The sequence below is a fragment of the Pholis gunnellus genome (genome assembly GCF_910591455.1).
Source record: "Pholis gunnellus genome assembly, chromosome: 1".
Classification (NCBI taxonomy): Eukaryota; Metazoa; Chordata; class Actinopteri; order Perciformes; family Pholidae; genus Pholis; species Pholis gunnellus.
In genome coordinates this window covers 6667847-6695719 of record NC_136528.1, presented here as the reverse complement: position 1 = coordinate 6695719, position 27873 = coordinate 6667847, and the positions used below count along the sequence as shown (strand labels likewise).

Here is a 27873-nt window from a genome sequence, read left to right as displayed (position 1 = left end):
GGCGAAAACAGTGACCTGAAAATTATAGACGAACAACTTTAACATATTAAATCGGCAAAAATATTAATATTAATGTATTAAGATACTCATATTGTAATTTAAAAAAAGATGCACAACAAGCATGTATTAGCTTATGATTTCAATATTGATTTGACCTGATTTTGAGATTCCAGTGGTGGAGGAAGTATTCAGATATTTTACTTGTAGAAGTAGTACTTTATATCAACAATCCAAATCTGAAAAGTAAATAATTATTTTAATTATTTATGTAGTGGAGTAAAAGTACAGAAGGCTAATTTGCCTCATATGAAGTACAATACCCTACAATATTAGAACTTACTCTTTTTAAAAAGGTTGTCAAACCTTTCTTACACAATCGTCTTGTTTATTTGACTGAAGCAGAATCTTTCATTTATTTTCTTTATCGGCTGACATTTTGAAATAAGATGAAAAAATAAAATCATTTGTAAAACTGTTGCATAAATAGAACAGCTGCTGTTAATGTGGAGGGTTCAGTCGTGATGAATTAATTATGTATTCGTTTAGAGTAATTCTGAAAAATCGTATTCCAGTTAAGCTTTTTGAAACATTCCATCTTCAGCTAGTGATTAAATATAAAAAAATGCTTTTAGAACTTCATTGTAAGATCACCACAATAAATATTAATGTGATAGTTTTAAGTGAACTGATGAATGTTTTTGAAGTCACAAACTGCTTATAAATAAATGATTTAATTTATCTGAAACTATTTTGATAATCAACTAATAATTTCAAACAAAAGTTCAATCCCTGACTAATTCCAGGTCCTTGTGTGCTGCTTTGTTTCTGATTGTAAACTCACGTCATGTTGGATTCTGGTAAATTATAACGGGCAAAATAATCAATTGAGAAAATAACATTGCGTATTACTTGAAAATGATTCACATTTAATGGTGAAAATGATCCTCAGCTGCAGCTGATTTGAATGAACAGACGTACATGTAGCGACTCCGCTGGATGAAAACAATGAGCACCGTTATTTTCATAAGGGTGGTTTATTTGAATGGTCTGTTTACAGTATGAACAGGAGTCTGTGTCGACATCCACGCCTGTGAATCCAACACTTCACAACACTCCTTCAGGTTTCTGAAGAGGACTCACCAGGACCTCCACCGTGGCACAACCCCCCCCCCCCCCCCCCCCCCACACACACTTTAAATCCCTTTGTTCCATGAATTCTAACCTCCAAAAACCTTCTTTTAAATATACTGCAAGTATTGTGAATATAGAAATCCACACAGTAAACTAAAGTACACACGTTTTACTTTATGTCCGACATAAAACCGCAACTTTTTGAGGCTACTCTTGATTAATCTGCTGATGGTCCGGTCTGGACCAGGACCAGAACCAGAAGGAGGGACCCCCTGTGAGGCTGTAACAAGGCCAATTCTTCAAAAAACATTAAAAAAAAGAATATTACTTTTGTTAGATCTATAGCGCACGGTAACTAATGCAGCAAAGTCTGTGGCAGGTGAGCAACATAACGCTTTGAAGTCTGGTCGGGGTTAAACCGTGTAATAGTCCATCTGGTACTGAAACTAAAAGTACTTGCAAAATACTGCAAGCTCATTTTTAAGTGAATACAAAAGCAGGTAACATAAGCACTATACAGTTTTTCAATGTTTACATGAGCATATACACACAATCTATAATATAACAGAGTAGACTATGCCATGAATCAGTAGTCATAAATATTACATTGTGCATGTTCTATTGCACATGTCAAGTGTTCGTATGACATGATAGGTTTGGTTAGTTACCTAGATGTCATTTGTTTTTAATACAAAGATGCAACAACACAGATTTCAAAGGACACGGGCTATACATTTTCACAAATCCACTTTTTCTTCTTAGGATGTTTTTCCTAAATAAACCAAACCTATAATACAACAGTGATATTAAAGTGTGATAAATATTCATGCACAAACAGATGATACTACCTAAGATCTAGTATGTGAAAAGATACTGCTGCACAAGCCAGCCACTGCATACGGATGGGAGGGGTTATTTTAAGCTAAACTGGACATAATTATTATCAAAAACACAAAAGAACGAAGTGATCGGTAAAAAAAGGCACATGGATCTCAGAGGAGCTAACACGTGAGCACGCACACACACACACACACACACACACACACACACACATATCTCCTGGAAGTTTCCTCCCAGCTTTCTCAACAACACAATCAACAGTTACAAAACAGACAATCACATGCAGCCACAGAAGAGGGTCCCACACTCTGCACCAAACAAAGCTGTGATCTTCACACATCTTACGACTTTTCTTTTCTCCTCCATTCTGTTCAAGTTTTTTATCCATGTGTTCCAAAATAAGACGAGGACTCCTAACTGCCCTCTGTGGATATCTGGTGCTTTGTCATTTACTCGACTAAAGGGATGAGGATGAATTCAGTCTTGATACATAAAAAAAATAATCATTAAAACGTAATTATTGGGTTGCGTGTTATAAACTACAGATGGGGGAGCGGAGGCTGGCACACGTTGCTTTGAGGGGGTGAATGTCATGTTTGATGCCCAGGACTGAAGAGCAGTTCGGTTCATGGGATGCACTGAGCTTCAGGGAAACTCTCCCCCTCAGCGGTGTGCTGGACCGTGTGCTCCTGCAGAGCCGTTAGGTCCACGAAACGCTCTCCGCACCACACGCACTTGAACTGCGTCTCCCGCGAGTGCACGCTCTGGTGCTTGGCCAGGTGCTCGCGCTGCTTGAAGCTCTTGTCGCAGTTGGCGCACTTGAACGGCTTCTCGCCGGTATGAACTCGGCGGTGGCGTTGCAGCTCCGACGAGTACCTGAAGCGCTTTTCGCAGTCGGGACACTTCAGCGGCTTCTCGCGGGTCGGGTCGCAGCGGTGCTGGACAAACTCGGAGGACGACACGAAGCGCTTGTCGCACAGGGAGCACTTCAGCGGCTTCTCCGTGCAGTGAGAGTTCTGGTGGCGCTGCAACGTCGAATTCTTTTTGTAACCTTTGCCGCACACGTCGCACTTGTAGGGCTTCTCCACCTCGCCGCCACATTTGTGCCTCAGCAGTTCTCCCGATTGGCTGAAAGACTTCTGGCAGGACGCACACTTAAACAGACTCTCCATACCGTGAACCTGCTGGTGGTAAAGCAGGTGGGACGGCTGAAGAAACCCCTTGTCGCAGAGGTTACACTTGAAAGGGCGGTCGGCTGGATTTTTGTGAGTGCGACGGTGGCGTACGAGAGCGTACTGCTGTTTGAAGCTCATCTGGCACTCCTCGCACTGGAAAGGTCGCTCCTCCGAGTGGGTGCGTTCGTGCTGCCGCAGGTCAGACGGGCGCTTGAAGCTCTTCCCACAGGAGCCGCAGCGGAAAGGTCTCTCCCCCTCTGGCTGGCACTGGTGGTGCAAGAGCTCGGAAGACTCCTTAAAGTGCATCTCACACAAATTGCACTTGAAAAGGTGCTCGCCCGAATGAGCGTACATGTGCCGCACAAGGTGAGAGCGGTGCTTGAAGCTCTTCTCGCACACGGCGCATTTGTACGGCCGCTCGGAGCTGTGCGTGCGCTGGTGGTGCGCCAGATGTGACGACTGGCTGAAGGTTTTGTCGCAAGTGTCACATTTGTACGGCTTCTCGCCGGTGTGCACTCTCTCGTGGCGGGTCAGCTCTGACAAATGCCGGAAGGACTTGTGGCACACTGAGCACTTGTATGGCCGGTCTGGTGCAGAGGCCTCAAACGAAGGAGGAGACGAGGCACTAATCGCCGCGCCGCCACTGGACGTCTCACCGGTGGAGGGCTGCTGGGGGTTGGCGGCCGACGAGGTCGGGGTGACGTTTCCGGAACCCGGCCGGTACGTTTTCTCACAGATGGAGCACTTCATTGGGTTGTTTCCATTGCCGTGCGAGTTGTGATGCTGGGCCAACGAGGTGAGCAGAGAGAAGCCCATCTTGCACACACCGCACACAAAGGGCTTCTGTTCCACCTGCACGCACTGGTGCTCCAGCAGGTCTGTCGCCTGGCTGAAGATCTTCATACACTGGGTGCACTGGAAGGATCGGTCTTGGTTCACCATGCACTGGTGCTCATGAGGGTTGGCCAGGTGAGATATGTCGTGGCCACAGGCTCCGCACTTGTGCCCTCTCTCGCCCCCTACCTGCAAGGAGGGCTGCTGGGCTTGAACGGTGAGCTGCTGGCCGTGCTGCGGCTGCTGCAGCGAAGCATCTGTCTGCAGGACCACTCCGTACACGGTGCAGCCCAGAGGGTTGTCGGCTCCCTGGGGGAGCGTGTGCACAACCGAGGGTGGAGCCACTGCATGTTGCTGCTGCTGCTGCCACGCCTCCGTCATCCTTCCACTTCGCATGTAGGGGTTCAGCTCTCAGCAGATGAGTGTGGGGGGGGGGGGTTTCAGCGCTGAACTGAAAAGGGTGGATGTGGTTTAAAAAATGGTAACCAGCACACAGAGTAGTTGAGTGCTATTTCGGTGTTTACACACTTCCTTTGAGACAGGTGAGAAACTCTAATAGAAGGGGAAAAACACAAGCATACACAACAAATTACAAAGTTAAATTCATAATATATTATTGTAAAAAGTATATACAATATAGGGTGTTGATTTGAAAGTGCAGGGCAAATGAGCTGCCAGTGTCCAACAAGATCTATCATAAATAGAAACATAAGAGACAGGCGCACTAACTTATGAGGCGGATGATTACACTACAGTAAGGGAAGGTGCTCTATCCAGTGTTGGAATAAAGTGACACCGGTGTAGGTCAAGTCTTGTTTGTTGTGAGAAATTAAACTGAAACAACACCACCTATGCTAGCTTGAGAGGCCTAAAGCTCGTTCTTCGGTTATTCGGGAAACACATCTGAAAGTACTATGCACATATTCATATCTGTTAAAATAAAATAACACGGTGACATGTACAGACCCAACACACCTTTCCTGAAACGGAAACCCGCAAAAATAAAAATAACAGTCAAGAGAATAACGCTTAACAAGAATTGGGCTCGGTCTATATCCTGAAACGCGAAGCGGTCACGTAATCCTCAGTTAAATATGTATTGTACACGTTAGCTACGTGAGGCAAATGTCTTTATTATAGCCATATTATTTAGCTGGAGATGTATGGCATTTCCCCACATGTTTATTTAATGGCATAGTTTCTGTTCCAGGAGCAAAGAGACGTTAGCTTGTCCGCTAACAGCTAGCCGCTAACTGCTAGCTTCAGCTAGCTGCTAACCACTAGCTTCAGCTAATGTTACTAAACAACCGGACTTCCTTCCAGATTTATCACCCGCTATATTACATTATTAAAACATGTTAATACTTGAATGTTTCGCCCTATGAGCAGTCATTAAAAAAACATACTACAACAAGGCAAAAAGTCGTTTCTGAAGGGCCACACTAACTGGTTTTAACCGTTTGATACGAGCCTTCGTTTGCAAATAGACCCCATATCAGACTAGGCCTCCACCGGAGCTGCGGAGGGAAAATTCACCTCCTCCAACTGGAGCCTCGAACAACTGCAAAAAGAACAGCATTTACAATAATAAAAATTAAAAAGCACGATAACTTACTGGATGGTTTGCACTGCCTGTCTTCCAGCATTAGGTTGCCCAACCTTTCGGTGTATTTAGGACTCGGAGGACCGGCGTTGGTTGTGGTTGAAGCCGGACGCCATCCTCCAGCAGACGGACGGACACCGGAAGCCGCCACGCAGTGAGCTGTCGCCGCTGTGGAGCTCCATGCCGGAGGTCCACCCCGGAGCTCCTCCAAAAACAACCCGAGGTAGAGATAAACTGCTCTCCGGGTTAGTTTTAAAGAGCATTCACACAAACACTATATGAGCCGTAAAAGATATTAGCAAATATAATGTCTTAAATGTGACAGTAGGGGGGAGTGTTTCTCTCTCCTTCAAGCATTGTAAACACTGAATAGTCAGACACACCATTACCATAAAATAATTAACAAAAACATGTTTACTATAGTATTACTATATTATCATATCTTGAATTCATAATCTCCGTACAAAAGAGTACTCACACACCTCATATTTCTACTTCTATAGAATACATTTAGCTTTGGACGCCTTTGAAGTCAAATGTGTTTTAATTATTTTACCTTATTTAAACCTATCATCTCATATATCTCATATTTTTGGAGTTACGACTGCTATATGCCTTTTAAAATGTATATGACACACCTTAAAGTAGAAGGTGAGCTCTTTATTGTAATTACAATAACCTGTAATGACATATAAAATATACAATAAATGATAGTTTTTCAGTATAATAAACTACCCAACATGTGGTTGTAAGTTGAAGTGAAGTGGTTCTACTGCAAGATTACAAAAATAAAAAGTAAATCAACAACAAATAGTAGTTTTTCAGTACATTAAACTACTCAAAAGTATATGAAATACTTGCTCCCGCTACATTGAAATTATTCTTACACATGAATGCATCAGTGATAGTATTATGATATTATTATGTGTACTGTAGTATTTGGTATACTTGAGTTGAAGATCTGAATACTTCTTCCACCACAGTATTATTTTTATATTTATATATCTTGGATGAATCCTCTCAGTGTAAAAAACAATTGTAATTATAAAGCACAGCAGTCTAAACAGAATGACCTTTGAGGTTTCAGCTTAATTAGCAAACAAAACAGAGATAGTTTCTCTTCACTGTGATGTAAATTGGTATTCAGTGGTAATCATGTATGTCTGAGTAGTTTTTACTTTTCTTATCTGTCATTGAATTTCTCCTGATTGTTTTTGGGTGAATATGCAGTTATGAAGAATGTCATCCCATAGTGAAAATACACATTTATGTATTTTTTATATTATATTATAAAGTATTTACCGTTTTTATTGTATTAGTAGTGATATAAAAGGAGTGGTAGAATGTAACCAGTATCATTAGCAAGTACAATTTTGAGGTACTTGTACTTGAGTAGTTTATTTTTTTTTACTGCACTACATTTCAGAGCTAAAAATTGTAGTTTTATTTATTTGACAGCTTTGGTTTCCACTTTCTAGAGCTTTTACTGCAGTATTTTAATATTTCATATCACATATGAATGTAATGTATATAGGGTTTTTAAAAGTACAATGAAAGTAGCAAGTTTTTCGTTTTACTTTTTGTTAATAACATTTAAATGAGTTTTGACAAAGTATGATGCTTGTTTCACCAGACATTTCATTTAAATATGCTTATTTTGCATTCTTGCCAAGAATTAGATGAAAAGCAGTGGTGGAATGTAACTAAGTACATTTACTCAGGTACTGTACTGAAGTACAAATTTGAGGTACTTCTTTGTTATGCTACTTTCTACTTCTACTTCACTACCATTTAACTGACAGCTTATACTTTACAAACTAAGGTATTTGCCCACACAACATTTCAGGATCATTTATCACTATTTTCCCGATGAATGATATTTTGTATCCTTATTGTATTATTACTTTAATTAAATAATATATAATTGTATAACAGTCACCATTGTAATACTTTAACTACATTTTCCTGCTTATACTTTCATAATTTTACTTCACTTTACTTGAAACTGAGTATTTTTACAGTGTAGTATCAGTACTTTACTTCAGTTAAGGATCTGAATCCTCCACCGCTCCAAAATGATACCACTGTCACGTCTGTCTGTTAAATATGAAGCTACATTCATCACACATTTAGCTTAGCTTAGCATAAAGACTGGTAACAGGGGGAAACAGCTCGCCTGACTCTGTCCAGACAGAAGGCAAGAAAGGGAATAACCGTATTATCCCAAAATGTTGAATTATTCCTTAAAGATCAACATTATGATTACAGATGTGCAGCCTCCATTACCAACTACTGAGACACGGAATTCTTTGCTTCCTTCCGTCCTGTCTAAGTGTCAATAATACATATTCAATTTGACATTCAGAGCATTAATACAGCAGCAAACAACTATTTGCTGTGTAAAGATAGAGTGGAGTCTGAGTAGAGAATGATTATCTCTGTCTCTGTCTCTGTCTCTCTCTCTGTCTCTCTCTCTCTGTCTCTCTCTCTCTCTCTCTCTCTCTCTCTCTCTCTCTCTCTGTGTGTTGTTATCAGAGCTTCTTTGTGCTTTGTTGATATAGTCGGGCCGGCCACACATGCTATTATTGCCCCACTGGTTAGCTAACGGCCACCGCTCTGCACTGCTTTCATATGGCGGTTACAGCTGAGAACCACCATCCCGACAGACGGCGTCGTCACAGAAGCTTAGCGCTCATCCTCCGGTTCCCTTTGAGATAAACGCTGTTAGCTCAGTCCACACTGTTGACGTAGTTTACACTGTTAACTGCAAGCCGCCGGCTCAGCATGTCGCCATGTTGAGAGGCTATTGAAATACTACCAATCTTGATTATAGCACCTTTAAATTAAATTAAATGAATCTAAATTAAATTAAATCATTAATTAAGATATCTGTCAGTCTGTTTTCCATCAAACAATAGTAATATTATCAGCTGCAGTAACCTTGAATATCACAGTTATTGGAAATTAGCTGGAAAATACGTTGTTTGTTGAGTTATGGATACAATGCTCTCTCACAGTGTATGTAATGTTATATTATGATAGTGATATATTACATTTTCTGTCAAATCTATTGAGAAACAGTTTATAGATTTTTTTGTTTATCCAGAAAAATAAATTAGAAATACGTCATCCCAATCAAGAATCAGATGTAACATTTTAATATAACCATAAGTCCTTGTTGGTTATTCATGTGTTCATCTGTAATCTTTTTTTTTTTTACCACCTTCATGAAACTGAATCCTTGGATTGAAATGACGAGACAGCAGCAATAAACCACACCAAACACATTAATTTCAAACATTTCATTATTTTCTCCACATTAACTTCGAAACAACCTCATAAACCAAAGAGTAAGAAAGAGCATGCTCGGGCATGCAATGATGTCACAACATGATGATGCCACTGGGTGCGAAGTATAAAACATACAGTAGCAGAGAGTTTCTTTTTATATCATTCATAGACTCGGGGACGTTTCGGTAATCCACTGAGAGTTTTTAAAAGCTAGCGTTTATTTTACACCGCTCTCCACGTCTCATGTAGCCTTGTGTTGCTGGATTTAAAAGAGACGAGAGGGAGAAGAAACTCACAGACTGACACCAGATTGAGCAGGCTGAACAAACATGCTGAAAAAAATCTCATCCGGCCCAAAAAGAGTGTCTGGAAATGACACCGTAGAAACCCCATGTGTCCCCTTTTTGACTGGTCCAAAAGGGGGACTGGGAGAGAGACAGAACAGTGCATGCCATTTCAGGGTGAAAGGGAGGTTTGTGTGTGTTGGGCAGGAACAGCAGTGTGTGTGTGTGTGTGTGTGTGTGTGTGTGTGTGGGGGGGGGGGGGGGGGGGGGGGGGGGGGTCACCTTTCTTCATGTTGAAGATTACTCGTCTCCTCTTAGCCTGGGTGTGTTATTATCTCGGGTCGGGGGAGTTTTTTAAAAATAAATTCGAGACGGGAAATGAATAAATACGAGGCACTCAGCATTCTCTCTGTCTTGCAAACTGCAAAAAAGTAACAAACTTGAATAATAATGACACATACACATATATATAGAATCAGTGGTTATAACATAACAGTCTCAAGGCTGTACAACGGGGCAAGGCTGAACCCTCCTCAGTATGTCAGCGGTTAAATGTGTATGTTTTTTTTGTTGTTTTTTTTTAAATAATTTTGCGTGCGAATGTGTTTCACTAAACAATAAATTCAGGAAGTTCCTCGAGGTTTTTTGACTTATGGGTGGTGTTGGTCGCTGTTGAATCCGAGTCGCTCAGATTCTGTGATTTCTGATTGGACGTGAAGTGGCGCGGCGGCTGATCTTTTTTCTTCTTTTTGTCATTTACATTTTTTCTTCCAAATCTCTGCCGGCACACACACACACACACACACACACACACATCCTGTGTGCGACAGGGAGTGAAAACCGTGGATGGCGTGTGCACAGAAATGAGGACAGACCAGTGATGTTAAAGGGATAGAAAATGCACTTTTGAGAAACCCCACACAGCCTCATGCAATGGTTGTGTGTGCAGTTCGTAGTGGAATAAAGAAAAGAATAATGACGGAGCCCTTTAAAATGGATCTACTCTTGCAGCATAGTTCTGTATGTAGCGCATAATGCGAATAGGGTTAGAGACTGACTGATGGATGGGTGTGTGTGTGTGTGTGTGTGGGGGGGGGGGGGGGTTAAAAGGCAGAATGGGGGTTATTGTCTGTGGGGTTTAGGGTGGAGTGTGTGCCGTGCTCTTGGTTTGCATGTTTCTCATGATAACCAGGAAACAAGGGGTTGCTATATGTTCTTGTCTAGAATGATGAAAAGATGGGCCAAACTGCCTGTGCCATCTCCAGTCCATTTAACAGTACAGCTGATGGACACCCATGCACGCTAGTTTTAAAGCTGCACTCTTCTTCTTCTTACTTTCTTTTCTATGCTGGCAAAGCTAAAAGTAGCATAGCATCGGGAAAGGAACGTCGCTTTCACAGGAACTGAAACGGGCTTCAACAGAGGTGAAAAGACCGGTAGCAACAATAGAAAGGCTCTCTGCCGTGTCCGTCACTCGGGCTGTGGGCTCCAGTCGAATAGGCAGAACGTCCGTCTCAGTAAGTAATAATATAATATACCGTAGTTATCAATAAGTCTTAGTAGATCATACCTGTATACGCTTAAATAAAGAAGTGAATGAAAAGAATGGCTACTCCAATATTGAGTAAAATGACCATAACCACCAGGATAGAGCTGGAGCCCTGAAAGACAAGAGAGGAGAGAAGAAGAAGTTCAGTTAATGCACGAATGTATTGGGTGTAATAAATCCTTAATTTATAGATTAATTAAATCCTTTCTTTGTTCACAAATATCCTCCAGACGAACAGACCACATTTTGGAAATGTGAACCTACTGCACTTAAGTACAACTTTTTAGGTATTTCACTTGAGTATTTCAATTTTATGCTGCGTTATACTTCTATTTCACTACATCTCGGAGGAAAATATTGCACTTTTTACTTATCTTATAGCTCGAGTTACTAATTTACTGATTAAGATCTTACAAACCAAACGTGATTAGTCTATAACATATGATACTGTGCTGTAGATTAAACTATCCAGCAGTATATAAAGTACTTCAGATCTGCTCCACCTCCCCTGGCTGTAATTAAAATGCTGCTCATGTGTTAAAGTAATCAGTAATGATATTCCAATAATATGGTGATAATATGACTTGGTGAAAGGAACCATTCTGCCCAACAAGTACTTCTACTTTAACACTTTTACATCATTTATTTGTAACACAGTATTCTTTACACTATATTACTACATTTACTTAAAGGGGACATGTCATGCTCATTTCAAGGGTCATACTTGTATTTTAGGTGTCTACTAAAACATGTTTACATGCTTTAATGTTAAAAAAAACCTTTATTTTTCTTACACTGTCTGTCTGAATACACCTGTATTCACCCTTTGTCTGAAATGCTCCGTTTTTGCGCCTGTCTCTTTAAACCCATCTCCCAGTCTGCTCCGATTGGTTGGCGTTTCCACACCTGTGTTGACGGAGTTTAGCTGCAATTCTACCGGCGGCTGCATAGTTGTCACATCACAAACCGTACGTAAGTCCTGACGGCTCGTTTAAAGGCACAGTTTGTGAATACAGTATTCATGTAGCACCTAGACCTGCTTTATAATAACAAAAGACATGGAAATCTAACTTGCTTACATAATGGGACCTTTAAGTAAAGATCTGAGTACTTCTCTCACCACTGAAGCTACCAATCAAAATGTGGCGCCGCAGACTATTGACAGGAAGAGTGCATATTTATGATTTTTTTATTTTTCGTCTCTGCTTTATGTTATTTGCTTTGTGTTCTCTCTGACACACAATGTCAGGCTGCAGGAGTATCTTTCCTCTCTGGATCCCATTTCAAACTTTTATTTGACTGACATCATCAATTTGACTCCACACAGTCTCCTGGTTACTTTTAATACACTATGGCTTTATGTTACAGCCACCGATTCTAAATATGTGTCTTCACTTTGGTGTGGTAAATGCCTCTAAATACTACAGTACCCATGAGCCTTAGCAGGAGCCTTTGAAGAGGCCAGTCAGAGTCAAAACTACCAAACAGATTCAATACTTTTCATCGTTGCAGTTGAGAACAAAACAAAAGCAAAATGTGTTAATCCTGTACGATTACAGGACACTTTAAACTTGAGTTAAGAATTTTTCCATTAAACTACATAAACACTACTCTATATTACTTATTTTAAGCTGTTGTGTTTCCAAAACAGCCAGAAAGAATGAGGAGGGATGGAATTAGTTTGACTGATATATTCAGCTTGAATGAATGGTATGAACATTTTGATTTGTTATGAAGTATCGCCTCTTGCAGTACTCACATTACTCATCAATGCACTATAATGTAATTAAAGGAATCTTTCCACATTTTGGAAATACGATTATTTGCTTTCTTGTTGAAAGTTGGATGAGAAGATTGACGTGTCTGTACATTTAAGTGTGAGAGGCAATTAGCTTAGCTAATTAGAAGGGGGAAACTGCTAGCCTGGCCTGCTAATGCCTCTAATGATCGCTGATTGTATCTCACTTGTTTAGTAGAAATGTAAAGACGATAAGTTGTGGAAGCATCCAACTCTCTGCGTGAAAGCAAATAAGCATATTTCCAAAAAACGACTTCTTTTGATGATTATTGCTAATTCAACTGTTGACTCTGGATTATGGAAAACGTGGATCTGCACCGATCCAACACGTTGACTCACTGAGTTTGATTTGAGGGTGAGAAGCTCTCCTTCCTGCTCCAGAGTGATGGGCTGAGACTTGAGGGGCGGGGAGAGCGTGAGGTCCCTGTGCAGAGGCCACTCCTCCAGCTCCGCCCCCACATTCAGGTTGTCCAGCATCTGTACAGAGTCCATGGATCCCTCTCTGACGGGCCGGAGGGCCCGGGCTCGCAGCCGGTTGTTTTTGGGGGCCAGGGTCTCCGGGCCCAGCCCCCGAGACGTCTGCGAGTCCGGACACTGAAGCCTCATGTCGACCGTGTAGTCGTTCATCCTCTCCTCGTCCTGCTCCATGAGGCGCGAGTGGGCGGGGCTCCACCTAAGGGTGCTTTCATTAGTCCAGCCCCCGGTGAGGCCGTCCAGCCTTTGGTCGATTACAGCATGCTCGTTAAGCTTGTGGTTGGAAGGGTTGTGCTGCTTCGGATGGTGGTTGGAGTAGACATGCTCTCGGGGGTTGTAGCTAGAAGAGACGTGGTCCTTTGCATTGTGATTAGAGGAGATATAATCTTGGGGCTTGTGATTGGAAGAAGCATGCTCAGAAGTCTTGTGATTGGACATGTTATGTTCCAAGGCCTTGTGATTGGATAAAATGTGCACCTGCGGCTTGTAGTTGGAAGAGGCATGCTCGCAGGCCTTGTGATTGGTGGAAGAATGATCCCATGTTTTGTGATTGGAGGACGAGTACTCCCTCGACTTGTGATTGGAAGAGGCTTGCTTGGAGGGCTTTTGGTTGGAGAGGGAGTGCTCCCACGCTCTGTAGGAGGAGGCGTGCTCCCGGGACTTGTGATTGGACGAGGATTTCTCCCGGGGTTTGTGGTTGGACAAAGGGGCCTGCTCGTGGCCGTTAACTTGCCCCTCCTGCTCCTCCAGGAGGGAGGGCGTGGTGGAGCGGCTGCTGCCCCCGCGCTCCGGATACATGTCGTCGGTCCAATTGTTAGCCCCGCCCCTCGGCAGATCCACGCCCCGCCCCTCCACCAGCACCTGAATCTCGGCGGCGCCCTGATCGTCCACGGCGGTCTGGCGCATGAAGCAGGCGTTTCTGGGGCGATGGGCGTGTTTGGTCGGGCTGCGGGGGGGCGAGGTGGGCACGCTCAGCACGGGGCTGAGGTCGGGTGTTATCACGGGCGGCGTGGTGTCCGGCGTGCACAGCTCCGGACTGTCTGTTCCCGTGGAGATCACCTCATGGTCTTTGTCCTTGGCGTCCTGGTGCTTGGGCCTCTGACACTCGAGCCCTACGAAAACAGCCAGAGAAGAACACACAGTGAGGTGATTTGGCACCAATCCATCCCCGAGTCCACGTGTGTGTGTGTGTGTGTGTGAGTGTGTGTGTGTGTGTGTGTTATCAGCATGCAGAGTAACAAAGGGAGAGAAAAGCTGCACACAAACTGGATCTGTTGCTGTCACTGTTGGCTTAGAGAGGATTAACTAAGTGAATGCACTTGATTCTGTTTGAATTCTCAAAGGCTTTAAATCCTCCTGTAGTTTATTATGAGATCATATTTGTGTGTGTAAACACTGAACCTACTGTAAATCCACACATTTGACATATTTCTTTTAATAAATCCAGGTACTTATACACGTAAATGTAGATTTTAAATGGAGATAATACGTGTGATTCCCTTGTTTCCATAATTTTCTGCCTTTTTTTAAATTCAGTCACGACTTATGACTAATTGTAACAACACGGGTCTCTGGGGGAAAACGAAGCAACATAAAAGTGGGCAGAAATGGGCAAGAAAACAAAACAAAAAAAGGAATAAAACAGACAAGAAAGAGTAATGCTGTCATATCATATTTCTACACAAACAGTAGAAACCTTTGTACAGGAACTTGATTAATTGTTTCAACAAACTGATCAATTGTTGCAGGTCTGCGGTGAGATTACGTCACCAGTGTATTATCAGCAACTAAGTATCTTAGTATCCGGCAATTTGACTCTAAACATACCAGCACTAGTGTTGGTTATCAGACACCTTCAGTGGTGATTAAAATAATTAATAAATAAATAAAAGTGGGCAGAAATTTGGCTAACTAAACTAAAAAAACAGAATAAAAGAGAAAAGAAAAAGTATCATCTTTCTTTCCAAACAGTATTGTAATAGTGTAAATAAATAACTTTGGGGCGGGGACTTGTTTTAACTTGACTAGATTATTTATTTATTTTCAACAAATTGATAAATTGAGCAATCGTTGCAGGTCTGCGGTGAGATTACATCACCAGTATATTATCAGTAAATCCATATATTTTTTATATATATTTTTTGTATCCAACAATTTCACTTTAATTATACCAGCACTAGTGTTGGTTATCAGGCACGTGTAGCGGAAATTAAAATAAATAAATGAATAAATACACAAATATACAAATCTTGCTGACTCAAGAATAACGTAGCAGCCATTAAATGTCGTAGTTCTGCGTTGCAAACATATAAACGACAGTGTGGCTGTGGCTCAGTGTGAAGAGCGGGTTGTTCTTTAACCACACGGTTCGATCCCCGGCTCCTTCTGTCCACATGTCAAAGTGTCCTTGAGCAAGACACTGAACCCCAAGTTGCGTTTTGATGCAGCTCGCTGTTCCTAATGCTTACAGGAGGAGTTAAATGCAGAGGTCACATTTCATGTATACCTGTATTCATGTGTGGATTGTAATAAAGTTTAATAATGCGGATTATCAGTGTCGTCCGCTCACCGTTCCCGTAGATGTGGAAGGAGGGAGAGAGCTCTTTGGCAGCGATGCGGGCCAGTCGACACTCCTCCGTGGCCTTCTGGGCGACTCCTTCAGCGGCCTCCGCCTTCCCTCGAGCATGGCTCATCCTGAACAGGTGGAAACACTTGCTTGTACTTTACTTGAGTATTTTCATTTAATGTAACTTTATATTTGTGCTCTACTACATCTCAGAGGTGAATCATTTTTACTCCATCAAATTCATCTGTTAACTTTAGTCTCTTTTCATCCTCTTTCTGTCCAGTGAAAACCACGTATCTCCAGATGTGTTAATGTTGAATGTTTGTGATAAACTCAAAGATGAACTGTTGAGAAAACCCTCCTACTTCTTCATCTGAATAAAGTCTTTAAAAAGCCTCTTGGATCAGCTGGAAAATGCATCGTCACAAAGCTGAAAACAGGCTGTTTTTCTTAGAGATACGTGGTTCTCACAGGACAGAGACGCTACAAACACATGATGATCTTATAGAATATGATGCTTTTATGTACATTAAAGGAGTAAACAGGATATGAAAGAGTTAAAATACATGCAACATACATATTGGTGCAGCAGAAACATCAGATATAATAGTAAAACACTGACTTTACTTTTGATGCTTTAAGTACATTTTACTGATACATACTTTTACTTAAGTTACATCTTGAGTGCAGGATCTTTTCACAGTGTAGTATTAGTACTTGTACTTTAGTAAAGGATCTGAATACTTCTTCCACCACTGTGAAAGTTTTTTGTTCCTTATCCCATGTGAGAGTCCAAGGACAGAGGATGTCATATGTTGTACAGATTGTAAAGCCCTCCGAGACAAATATTTGATTTGTGATATAAATACTATAGAATTGAAAAGTGAACATGTTACCTCGACATGGCGATCTCTGCTTTCTGCTTGGAGATGTCTGCAGCCTTCTCTGCAGACTCCACAGCCCGGTCCACCTTCTCTCTGATCTTACTGGCCCTCAGCGGGATCAGGTTCTTGCGTTTCCCGCTCACCAACGCGTTCTGCTTGTACTTCCCTTCCTCCTTGGTGCCATCAGGGAAGGTGGTGCACCCGTACCCGTGCCTCTTGTTCCCCACCCACTCCCCTTCATAGTGCAGGCCGTCCGAGCGCCGGCTGACGCCCCAGCCGGCCCTCTGGTCGCTCCGCCACTCGCCAGCGTACATTTCAGTGACGGTGGCGTCCACGGGGGCGCCCTGTTCGCTCTCACTGGCGTTGGATTGGATGTCGGATGCAGCGGAGCTGACGGTGCTCATGCCCGCCTCGCTGCAGAAGGAGCTCTGCTTGCTGAGCTGACTGGCCAGCGAGCTTTTGGACTCGGAGCGCCGCAGCTTCAGGCCGCTCAGGATGGACTGCCGGAAGCGGCCTTTCCTCTTCCTCTGGCGCTCGGCTTCACTGGGCGCCGTCAGAGCGAACCCACCCCGGCCCACAGGGCTCCCGGCCAGACCGGCCACCACCCCGTCCGTGGGCGTGGTGGCGGTGCCGTCCTCCAGCACAGCCGGAGGGCCATGGCTGTGCTCGGAGCGGAGGGAGTTTATGGATGTTCGCAGGGGGAAGAGGATGACGGCCGCCATGCCGTACGGCACACTTTGCCGCACGCCATAGCCATGACGCATCCCGCCCAGCCACTGGCCTTGGTAGGTTCCTGAGAGACAAACGGAGACATTGAGGATTTTTAAACTTTTTAAACTGATTTTAAACTTTGCACAGACATTCATTGTTCCCAGAATATGAATCCTAGTAAGTTTTGGTGGTTCCCTGACGTTCTCCAGCAGGTCAGAGTTTATAGTTACTACAGACATTCATGTTTCTCAGAGGATGAATCGTAATTTAATGAACGTCTAACTTTGCTACTTTTCCTATAACAACTATTGATTGGATAGCCATGACATTTTACCAATATTCATGTTCCCCAGTGGATGAATCCTACTGTATTTTCCTCTATAGCACCACCGTAAGGTAGACATGTGTAATTTAAGTGAAATATCTCAACAACTACTGGATGGACCGCCATCAAACTTTGTGCAGACTTTCATGCTTCCCAAAAGATGAATCCTAGTGAGTTTGGTGGTTTGCTGACCTTTTTTTGTCGACAACAGCGGGTCAGAGTTTTTACTTGTTCAGATTGGGTGTGCTTGCAAAATATCTCAACATTCACCTCATGGATCGGCACAAGACTCGTGCAGACAAGTTGTCATCATTTAGTGATCTTTTCTACTTTACCTTGAGAAATATCTCAATATCCCAATGGATTGCCATGAAATGTGGGTCAGACATTCATGTTCCCCAAAAGGATGAATCCTACGAACTTTAGTGATCCTCAGACTTTTCCCCTATATCACAATCATGAGGTTGACATTTGTAGTTTTGAGTGAAATATCTCATCAACTGTAGGATGGATTGCCAGTGAAATGTGGTTCAGAGATTCATGTTCCCTTCAGGATGAATTATAATAACTTTGGTGATCGACTGACTTTTCATCTAACGCCATCACTTTGTCCAATACTTTTGTTTTATTGTTTTAAATACCTTCTAAATACCTGCAAAACATCCCTTTCTTTTTGAATGTTAAAATGAAAATGTATTAAGTTAAATTTCATTATAATCCATCCAATAGTTGTTTGATGTTTTGCTAAAAGCCAAAGCTGTGAACCTCGTGGTGGCGCTAGAGGAAAGAGCAGAAGATCACCAAGTCAGCAGGATTCTTCCTTTGTGGATTATTTTTACTCTACACCAGAAATAAGAGCTTTAAAAATAATTCGGTGCCAAACGGAGGCATCTTGGCTCAACATTAAAACCACATGAACCCAGAATAACACCAGATACTTGGCGTTTCCTAGACTGCAGAGAAGAACATATGCACTTTCTAAAAACTGATCAAGAACTAGTAACCAGTGAATCTAATGTTGGAGGATTATAGAGACAAACCAACGTACTATAAGAAGAAGAGAGGATAACTGTGTGTGATATGTTCAGTAGTTTATTCAAAGGGACAGTGTGTAGGCCGTCCTCACTATATTAACACTTCTGTAGGAGCAACGGAAGGCAGACGGCGGCTGGCGCTCTCTCGTTATTGTAGTTTCAAAAGCGTGTCAGAGAACTACGGTGGCCGTTCTGGGTCTCTGTAGAAACACGGCGGACTCCGTGAACAGGATCTGATCACTACGTAGGTATGAAGGGCTCAATCTAAGTTAAATATTTATACATTAATTATGTAAATATTTATTTATATAAATATATAATAGTTGTCGGATCCTGGTCAGAGCTGGATTGGCCAGTCTGCGTTCCAGGGGCGGGACTTAGCGAAGGGTCAATTGATTATCTGTTTCAGCTCAAACCGGAAAAAAAAGGTCAAATGTCATTTTCATAAAGTTTAAAATGATCACAACACAAACATTTTAGACAGGAAGTTAGCTGACTGATCATAGTTTGTAAAATTAGATGGTTAAAATTGTATTATCAATGATACAAATCATAGTTTTCGTTTAGGTAAAATGACTTTTTTAGTTAGAATGAAATGCAAATCCAATCTGAGCGTCCTGTGATGGAGCTCCCTGTCGTACAGTATATTGATTTTAACTTTTGATTTTGCATTTTCAATCTTTTTCATGCCAACTTTTCCAGATACTTGTTCTGTTCCCAGCCCAAACTGACTATCCGTCACTGAGACTTCAGTATGTTGAACGTACTTCATGTTTTTGGCCTCATGAATCTATTTCCTGTGGAGCCTCGCAGGTTTCATCAAGAAACAAAAAAAACCAAACTCTTGTACAAAGAAGAGTTATTTCAGCTCTTTTATTAATTATCTGTACATAACATCAAACATTATGTTAACATTAAAAGCCAAAATCCAAAAGATATTGACATAATTTAAACAGAACTGCATTAAACCCAATACGCTCTTTTAGATCTGGTTGTCATGTTACTTTGACCTCTCGGGATCAGCATTTTTAAACACAACATTTCGGTGTTTTCACTTTCAAACTTATGCTGAACTTGTTTGTTCATTTACACATCCAGCGGACACAGAACGGACTTAACTTGGGGTCGTGTTTGTGTCCACCAGATGAATGTGAGTCCAACATTCTCTCTCTTTTAACTCTGTTTTTGGTCTCCACCAACTCCGGAATGAAAATATTTAAATGTCTCTTCAGCTGCTAAATGCTCCACTTTGTTCCCCAGCGAGTCTCTAACTGTGTCGGACTAGTGTACAGGTTTATCAGGAGTTTCAATGTGAAAAAAGCAGGACTACTACAGTTTCTCAATGCTAGATACGCCGCTGTGCATCTCCTGCTGATTTGTAATTAAGCCACACATGTGGTTAAACGTCAGTGACATTACGGATGTTTACAACTGTTCTGTTCTGTTGGAGGGAAGAGAACGCACCGCTCTGTGCTCGTATAATTACAGCTTTGAGTGTGGTGATTACTTCTAGGAAACGACATAAATGTGGGTGTTTCCTCCATCACACTGGTAAAGTCGAGGATTGGCCGACACCACGGTGTCACAATCATCAGTGCATTGTGTGTTTCACAGTGTGCCGTTCCTCACACAAGTTGCAGACAAGAAGCCGACAACTCCGAGTGGTCTAGAAGAAGAAAAAGATTCACTTACAAGGAACTAATCTTCTGTGGCGTGAGCAGAAAACAGAAGCTATCTTTGGAAAAACGTTCTAATTTATTCATTTCTGTTGACATGACGTCATCATTTCATGTTAGTTTATAAAAGTGATTTGTTGTCTTCAAAATCCATTTCACTATAAGATGCGTGTTGAATATGTAGTGTGGCGCTGGAGCTGTCCACGGTGCTGAAATGAAACCCTGAAAGATACGTGGAGGTTTACATTTTACCAAGCTCACTCAGTGTGACCCACTTTAATGTATATGAATAATACATAGTTTAAATGTACTGGTATTATATAAGATACTGTTAATGCAATGAGTATATTTCAACCTCACAAGAAAGCAAAATGTTCTTGTACAAAGATTTGTTTTTCTTCTGTTCCTGGAGCTCTTTCACCGACATCCACGACTTTTGTTTTTTAATTTCTAATTGTTCAGCTTTGAGCAGCCCCTCACATTCTTTTTTTGCACTGCATTGTGGGAGAAAAATGAAATATATTTTGGGTGCATACTTAATTGTTAATTTTGTCACTCTTGTAGTGTGCAAGGCCGGATTACTACCATTACCCCCAAATCCCCAAATTCAGTGTGATTAATTCTGTTAGAGAAAATGCAATCTGAAGAGCAATATGAACCAAACAAAAAGTGTTTTAAAGCAGCTTTAAACAACAAGCTGTAAACACAACGATGACATATCTCTGCCTTTATAAAGTTGGTGTGTTGGCGAACATTAGCTCATTTACACATCCAGTAAACAGCTCGTTCACAAGATAGCTACGAACTGTGTCTGTCTGCCATTCAGTGGAGATACTGTAGAAATACTCTGGTACAAGTGAAATTCTTGCATTCAAAATTTTAAGTAAAAGCATGAGCATCAACAAATACTTTATGTACCAAAAGTAAAAGTACTGAATATTCAGATTTGAGAATGATAATAATGTCTATCGGTTTATTATTATCAATGCATTGATTTTAAGTGGTTTGATCTGGCCACGCTGGAGTCAACACACTGAATGCAGTACTACACAGAGTACTCTGTGTAGTACTGCATACAGTGTGTTGAGTCTGTCAGAATAAATGTGTAGACTAGAACTGGGTCACAACTCGATACTACACATTGATTCTATTCGCACGCTTTGAGTATGTAGTGTTTTGTTTAGATGAAGTAAAGTCAACACAGTCAGAGTGCCGAATAAATAAAAACGCTTGTTTTTGATGTGCTGTTGAAGAAGACTACTCTCCCACAATGCAATGCTAAAGGAAATAGAGGAGCTGCAAAACATCAAAATGAACTTTAGATGGTGGTTAAACAACCAAAACATATTCAATCCATTTTACTAGTCGAGTTTGATTGAGGTATAAAACGTGCTCAGAAATGTTACTTAAAGAAAAGTAGCAATACTACAATATAGAAATACTCTGTTACAAGTACAATTCGTGCATTCAAAATGTTAAGTAAATGGAAAAATATTACCATCAAAATATACTTTAAGTACCAAAAGTAAAAGTGCTCATTATGCAGAATGGCCTATTTCAGAATAATACATATTATATTATTGGATTGTGATTGTTAATGTTTCAGCTGGTAAAGGTGGAACTAATTGTAATTACTTTATATACGGCTTAACTTAAAATAATACATCATCATTTCATATATTTTTTTTTCTAATACTAATCTTAACCTGCAAAGTAACTAGAGTTATTAAATACATGTAGTGGAGTAAAAAGTACAATAATTCTCTGTGAGATGTAGTGGAGTGGAAGTATAATGAAGACATGTAGTCTGGAATTGGGGCACACACTGTTTACAAATAAATCCTGCAGGTACTGATGAACCAAACTCAAGCCTCAAATTATTCTTGTTTTTCCAGGTAATTCTCTGTATTTTACACGTAAATGTATTTTCTTCGATTGCCTTTGTGTGTTGTCATATTTACCGACATGTATTTTACTTTTTAAAGACTTTTCAGGCTCCACAAACTAAAAACAGTTGGTGTCGATCAGGAGCTGTCCGCGGTGCTGAAACCAAACGTGGGCTGCCTGTCCCTCGTTGGACCTGTCTAAAATGTGTTTTTATTTACATTTTTAATAAGCACTTGCTGTGTTGACAGGCCTGTCAGTGTGTGTGTGTGAGTGTGTGTGTGTGTGTGTGTGTGTGTAGAAAACAGCGTCCTGCACATTTATTGGGTTGTGGAAAATGTGTCAGCTCGTGCGTGCTATATTCATCTGTCGGCGGTCTTCCACGTGAGCGGAAGAAAGGAGCAGAGCTGTCGCGTGACGCAGTCTTTTAAAAAAATAAATGTTTTTCTTTCTTCATCATCTTTGTTTTAGATTTGTTAAAACAGCAGGTATGACGATGTCAGCCTTAGTGCTCGCGTTGGGAGCCTCCACCTCCCGCTGAACAACCTCCACCTTCAATGCAGCACACACACACACACACACACACACACACACACACACACACACACACACACACACACACACACACACACACTGTGTTTTTATTCCACCTGCATCACTTATTGACCTGGCTTCCATCATCCGGGTCCCGCGCGGTGCTCGGAGGGAGGCGGGCGGTGCAGCATCGGTTATCAAACGGCCTAGATTTACAGATGAGACTGGCGGAGGCAGAGAGCCAATCGGAGAGGCAGAAGAGCCGCGAGCTGGTCTCCGGTGACACGCTGACCTGCTGTCTCCGCGTTACCGTGGCGACAGAGGGTGTGATGCAGAGGGGAGAGCGGCGAAGGTGTGTTTTTGTCTAAACAGACGACGTGATGAGGCTTCAACATGGTTTGATTTCTAATATTAGAAACACACGCCCCCTTTTTCAACATCCACGGCCTGTTTTATAATAATGATGATAATGATGAAGGCTGGTCAGTCGACTAAAGACCACAGACCTGTCTGATGAGGAGATGAGGAGATGAGGAGATGAGGAGATGATGGGCACACCGACAGGAAAAAGGTCCCCAAACTCCTCAGACACTGAAGCAAGACAACTAGACTGAAAGAGACGTGGCTGTGCTGTTAGTAGTCATTTTGCGTCTCTTTATAGTCTTTGTGTGTCTCCTTGTAGTCATCTTTTGACTCTTTGTAGTTATTGTGTGTCTCTTTCTAGTCGTCTTGTGTTTGTTTGTATTCATTTTGTCTCTTTGCAGTCAATTTGCGTCTCCTTGTAGTTATCTTTTGTCTCTGTAGTCATTTTGCATTATTTTGTAGTCATCTTGTGTCTTTTTGTAGTCATTGTGCGTCTCTTTGTAGTCCTCTTGTGTCTCATTGTAGTCATCTGTCTCTTTGTAGTCATTTCTTCATGCCTCTGAAGTCATTTTGTGTCTCTTTGTAGTCGATTGTATCTCTTTCAGTTGCATTCTGTAGGTCGAGTCGAACTCTCAGGTGCTTTTGGTTGAAAAACTGCAGCTAAACTTTATATACTTTATATAATACTGAATATTTTGTTCATGCTGGAGATGAAGAGAGGCTGTCTGACTCCTGTCGAAAGCTTCCTGCCACAGCAGATCCACACAGATGTCATTCCCTCACAGATATTATACTTTACAATATATGGGCCCCCAGAGCCCTTGGGTCCCTCGGCCCGGTAGGCCCGCTCAGTAATCCAGCATGTGGATGTGACCTACATGTCTTTTATGTAGCCTACATTTGAGATGTGACACAGTGGATTTTAGCAGCAGGCTAAGTAAGCAAGTCGCTCCACTTGCCGCCTGAATATCAGTTTGTGGAACGAGAGTAGAGATGTTCTATTCCTTTAGTGACTGGAAGTGATCTCTAAACTGGTGTTTGTGAGAAGATGCTGGGAGGGTAAAGTGGGCTTTCCTTTGCAGAAAAATAGTTTTTAAACATCCTTACCTCCATCAGAGTAGGTTTCAGTGCCGTATCCATCCTGCAGCCCGTTGCTCCACGTCCCCTCGTACCGGGCCCCGCTCGCCGTGCTCTCCAGCTGCCCGTAGCGTCCTTTGAACCCCTGCGTCCACTCCCCTCTGTACTCCCAGCGGCCCTTGCTCTCCACTCCGATGCCATGCCGCTTGCCCTGCGCCCAGGTGCCCTGGTAGCTGTTCCCGCTGGGCCACGTGTACACGCCCAGGACCTCGAAGCCGTGGCTCCAGGCGCCCGCGTACTCGCCCTGACCCTGGGGCCCCGTGCAGACCCCTCGTCCATGGGCTTTACCCTGCTCCCACCCCCCGCAGTACGACCCCCCGTCATCAAAGTCAAACCTGCCTCCAGTGGACATGCATGAAACAGGTTTCGGCAAATCCTTAGAACGTCAAGAAAAAGAAAAAACAAGGGTCCGGTTCACTCAGAAGTAGCAAAATAGGGAGGAGGCCCCGTTTGAAGCTGGCAGCATGGAGGTGCAGGGCCTCGACTCTCCCTCTCCTGTTAGTTTAAGATGTAAAACACCAGCTCCTCGTTTTATATGCAGCAGGACGCGGCCCGAAGAGCGTCGCCCCACGATGGAGAAGCAGCCTAAGCCTCAGCGACGCGTCTGGAGTGACGAACGCAGCTGCTGTGCATGCTGCTTCCCATGGGCATGCAGGCTCAAAGTGCTTCTCATCCTCCTCCTCCTCCACTTCCTCCTCCACCTTCCTGCTCCGTGCAGCCGGGGAGCTCACCGGCCCGTCAGCCTCAGCCGGTGCAGCGGGGCGCTCCAGACAAGCGAGGCCTAGGCTTTTCCAGCAGTCCCAGAGGCCCACAGAGCGGCGGCGGCGGTGGTGGTGGTGGTGGTGGTGGCAGCTATAGCGACCGAGCTCAGCTCAATCAGACATTACAGCATCCACACATCCGCTGCCGCACCGGCACATAGAGAGGGAGACAGGAGGAGGATGCTGCTGCACTGGTACGCCATTACATTTTTTTTAATACAAATCCAGAGAAGTTGGAGCTCTATAGCTGCTGGCCTGTAAAACAAGTCTCAGAGACAGACATCCGTGAGCAGCCTCAGCCTTTCGGCAGACATAACGCAGAGTGAATATCTCCTCTTCCTCCACTCTGCTCCGCTGTGATCTGAAGATGAGCCTCCCTCCTGGAGATGAGGATGTGAAGAAGGAAATAATGAATTATTCCTCTCCCTTTCCCTTTGTCCTCTGCATTTCAGCGCTCGCCCTAAAATCTGGATTGTTGTTGTATCCCAATTCCACCAAGTCATCTGTCCTCTCTTGTTTTTCGGCCTCTCTCTCTCTCTCTCTCTAAAATCTGCTCATTACAGGACTGTTCCACCCCAGCCAATACCCCTCCCCCACACACACACACACACCGAGCACACACACTCCTTTTCCCGGCTCTTAAAGAGATAGAGACGGAGGGATGGTGCAAACGGCTGCATGCTCGGAGCTCGCTGCTCTCTCCCTTTGGGGATACAGCCTGCTTTTCCTAATTAACCAGCCTCATTTCACTTTCTCTGCTCTTTCTCAGACTGAAACCTGGTCAGTCAGCAATCTGTTTTCCTGATAACTATGAGGTTTGTGAGCTCATTGATTTCCGTGCCACTCTCTATCTCCAAAGCTAATTGCTTCACTGTAGGCAACCCAATGTACTGTATCTGTTACTTGAAGAGGCTTCATTAGACCCAGACTGACCTTTTAATTGCACAAATACATTTCTAACGTCTGTCCGCTGGTTCAGTAACTAGGAGCTTCACCACAATCTGACAGGCGAACACAGTCGTCTGTACTGTTAGAGCGGTCACATGGTTAATATTTGTCTAATCAATAACTGGAGCATGATGGTATTGGAAATCTATCTTGTCATCGAACAAATCATCTGCTGGATTATATGGTGACCAGAAAATGGTGTCAAAGACTCGACTGACACCTGCTATAGTGTAAACTGGTTAAACTGGTAATATAGTCTTTATGGTCTGCTGTATAAACAGGTGAACGTAATTAGAACAAATAGATCAAAAAAACTTCAGATCAGATTACAAGGAAAGTGTGTGTCATATAGATATCTATAGATATATATGGATTAACTTAATTTTAAAATGATTATTATCTATTATTAGGTATTATTATCTATTATTATTCTACTTCATTTTCTTATTTATTTTTATATATATATATAGATTAAATTATTTAAATAATTTATATATATATTAAGATTATTTAAAAATATGTATTTATATATATATATATAAGAAAGAAAATTAAATAAAAATAGATAATAATAACCTAAAATTAAGTTAATCACAATATTCAAATTAAAAACAATTATTTAAATTCTTATTTTAAACATAGATTAAATTAATTTATCTTTTTTAATATTTTCATTTTTTAATATGTCTATAGTATTTTTAATATGTTATTTATGATTTCTTTATTTAGAGCTGACAGCAGAATTTGTCAACGGACCGTCGCTGCTGTAGCAACTCGTCTGCTCTCCTCCTAGCTGTAGTCTCCTGGCTGTAGTCTCCTGGCTGTAGTCTCCTAGCTGTAGTCGCCTAGCTGTAGTCTCCTAGCTATAGTCTCCTGGCTGTAGTCTCCTAGCTGTAGTCTCCTAGTCTCCTAGCTGTAGTCTCCTAGCTGTAGTCTCCTAGCTGTAGTCTCCTAGCTGTAGACCCATAGCTGTAGTCTCCTAGCTATAGTCTCCTAGCTGTAGTCCCGTAGCTGTAGTCTCCTAGCTGTAGTCTCCTAGCTGTAGTCTCCTAGCTGTAGTCCCATAGCTGTAGTCTCCTAGCTGTAGTCTCCTAGCTGTAGTCTCCTAGCTGTAGCCTCCTAGCTGTAGTCTCCTAGCTGTAGTCTCCTAGCTGTAGCCTCCTGGCTGTAGACCCCTGGCTGTAGTCTCCTAGCTGTAGTCTCCTAGCTGTAGTCCCATAGCTGTAGACCCCTGGCTGTAGTCCCATAGCTGTAGTCTCCTAGCTGTAGTCTCCTAGCTGTAGTCTCCTAGCTCCTGTGTTAAAAACACACTTAAGTGTGCAGTTACTCTTTAACTTAGATGAAAACACACAACATGCAGGCCAGCATGGATACACTATGGCAGAGGAAGCATTCAGATCTGTTACTAAAGTAAAAGTACTGACGCAAGAAATACAAGTGAAGCAAAAGGTGTGCATTTAAAATCCTACTTGAGTAAAAGTACAGATGGTTGTAAAATGTACCTAAAGTATCAAAGTAAAAGTACCCATTGCTAGATTGTTAATAATGAAGCATCAATGTTACTGGACTGTATGTTACTGTAGCTGCTCGAGGTTTATACTTTATATACTGTTAGTTTAGTTTCCAAACCTAGGGGTCGAGCCCCTCCTAGAGGCCTCCAGGTAAACCTGAGCGGGTCGTGAGATGACTAATGGGAGAGAAGAAGAAGAAACAACTGATACACAAATCTTTATTTTTATTTAAACTTTTCTGTTTGTGAAATATTGGACCATTTTTTTGATTAAAATGAAACCAGGTGAGACTCTTAGAGGATGGAATCTGAAACGTGACAAGAAGCTACAACGACACTGACTTCATACAACAGGTCACAAACTTTAATTTCAACAACATTGCATTTCATAAGCTTCTCATTTATTACAGGATGTAGCAATCAAGAGGATACGTCAGACCGCTTTTAGTTTTGAAACGAGTCGGCTGGAAACGTTTCGCTGCACAAACTCTCTCTCACAGGAACGAAACAACGGCCACTGTCTAGAAATGAAAAGCGTGCTGACCTTTCAAAGGAAATCTG

The 27873-nt window shown here is 42.3% G+C and overlaps 2 protein-coding genes across 2 annotated transcripts; both read right to left on the bottom strand.

The window, feature by feature from the left end:
- Positions 1 to 1203: 1203 nt before the first annotated feature.
- Positions 1204 to 5728, bottom strand: znf319a (zinc finger protein 319a). Its single transcript, XM_079165180.1, has 2 exons — positions 5596 to 5728; positions 1204 to 4532 (listed from the first exon to the last, which is right to left on the bottom strand). The coding sequence occupies exon 2, from the start codon at positions 4374 to 4376 to the stop codon at positions 2598 to 2600; it is 1779 nt and encodes a 592-aa protein (XP_079021306.1). The 5' UTR covers positions 4377 to 4532; positions 5596 to 5728; the 3' UTR covers positions 1204 to 2597.
- A 5010-nt stretch (positions 5729 to 10738) lies between these two features.
- On the bottom strand, positions 10739 to 24445 carry jph3a (junctophilin 3a; the record flags this gene model as incomplete). Its single annotated transcript, XM_079161886.1, has 5 exons — positions 10739 to 10819; positions 12845 to 14091; positions 15549 to 15673; positions 16442 to 17222; positions 24064 to 24445. The coding sequence occupies 5 exons, from the start codon at positions 24443 to 24445 to the stop codon at positions 10739 to 10741; spliced, it is 2616 nt and encodes an 871-aa protein (XP_079018012.1).
- Positions 24446 to 27873: the final 3428 nt, after the last annotated feature.

What these genes read in the sequence shown, in the direction of transcription:
- znf319a (XM_079165180.1), bottom strand. Translation starts at nt 4,376, where the DNA reads ATGCGAAGTGGAAGGATGACGGAGGCGTGGCAGCAGCAGCAGCAACAT.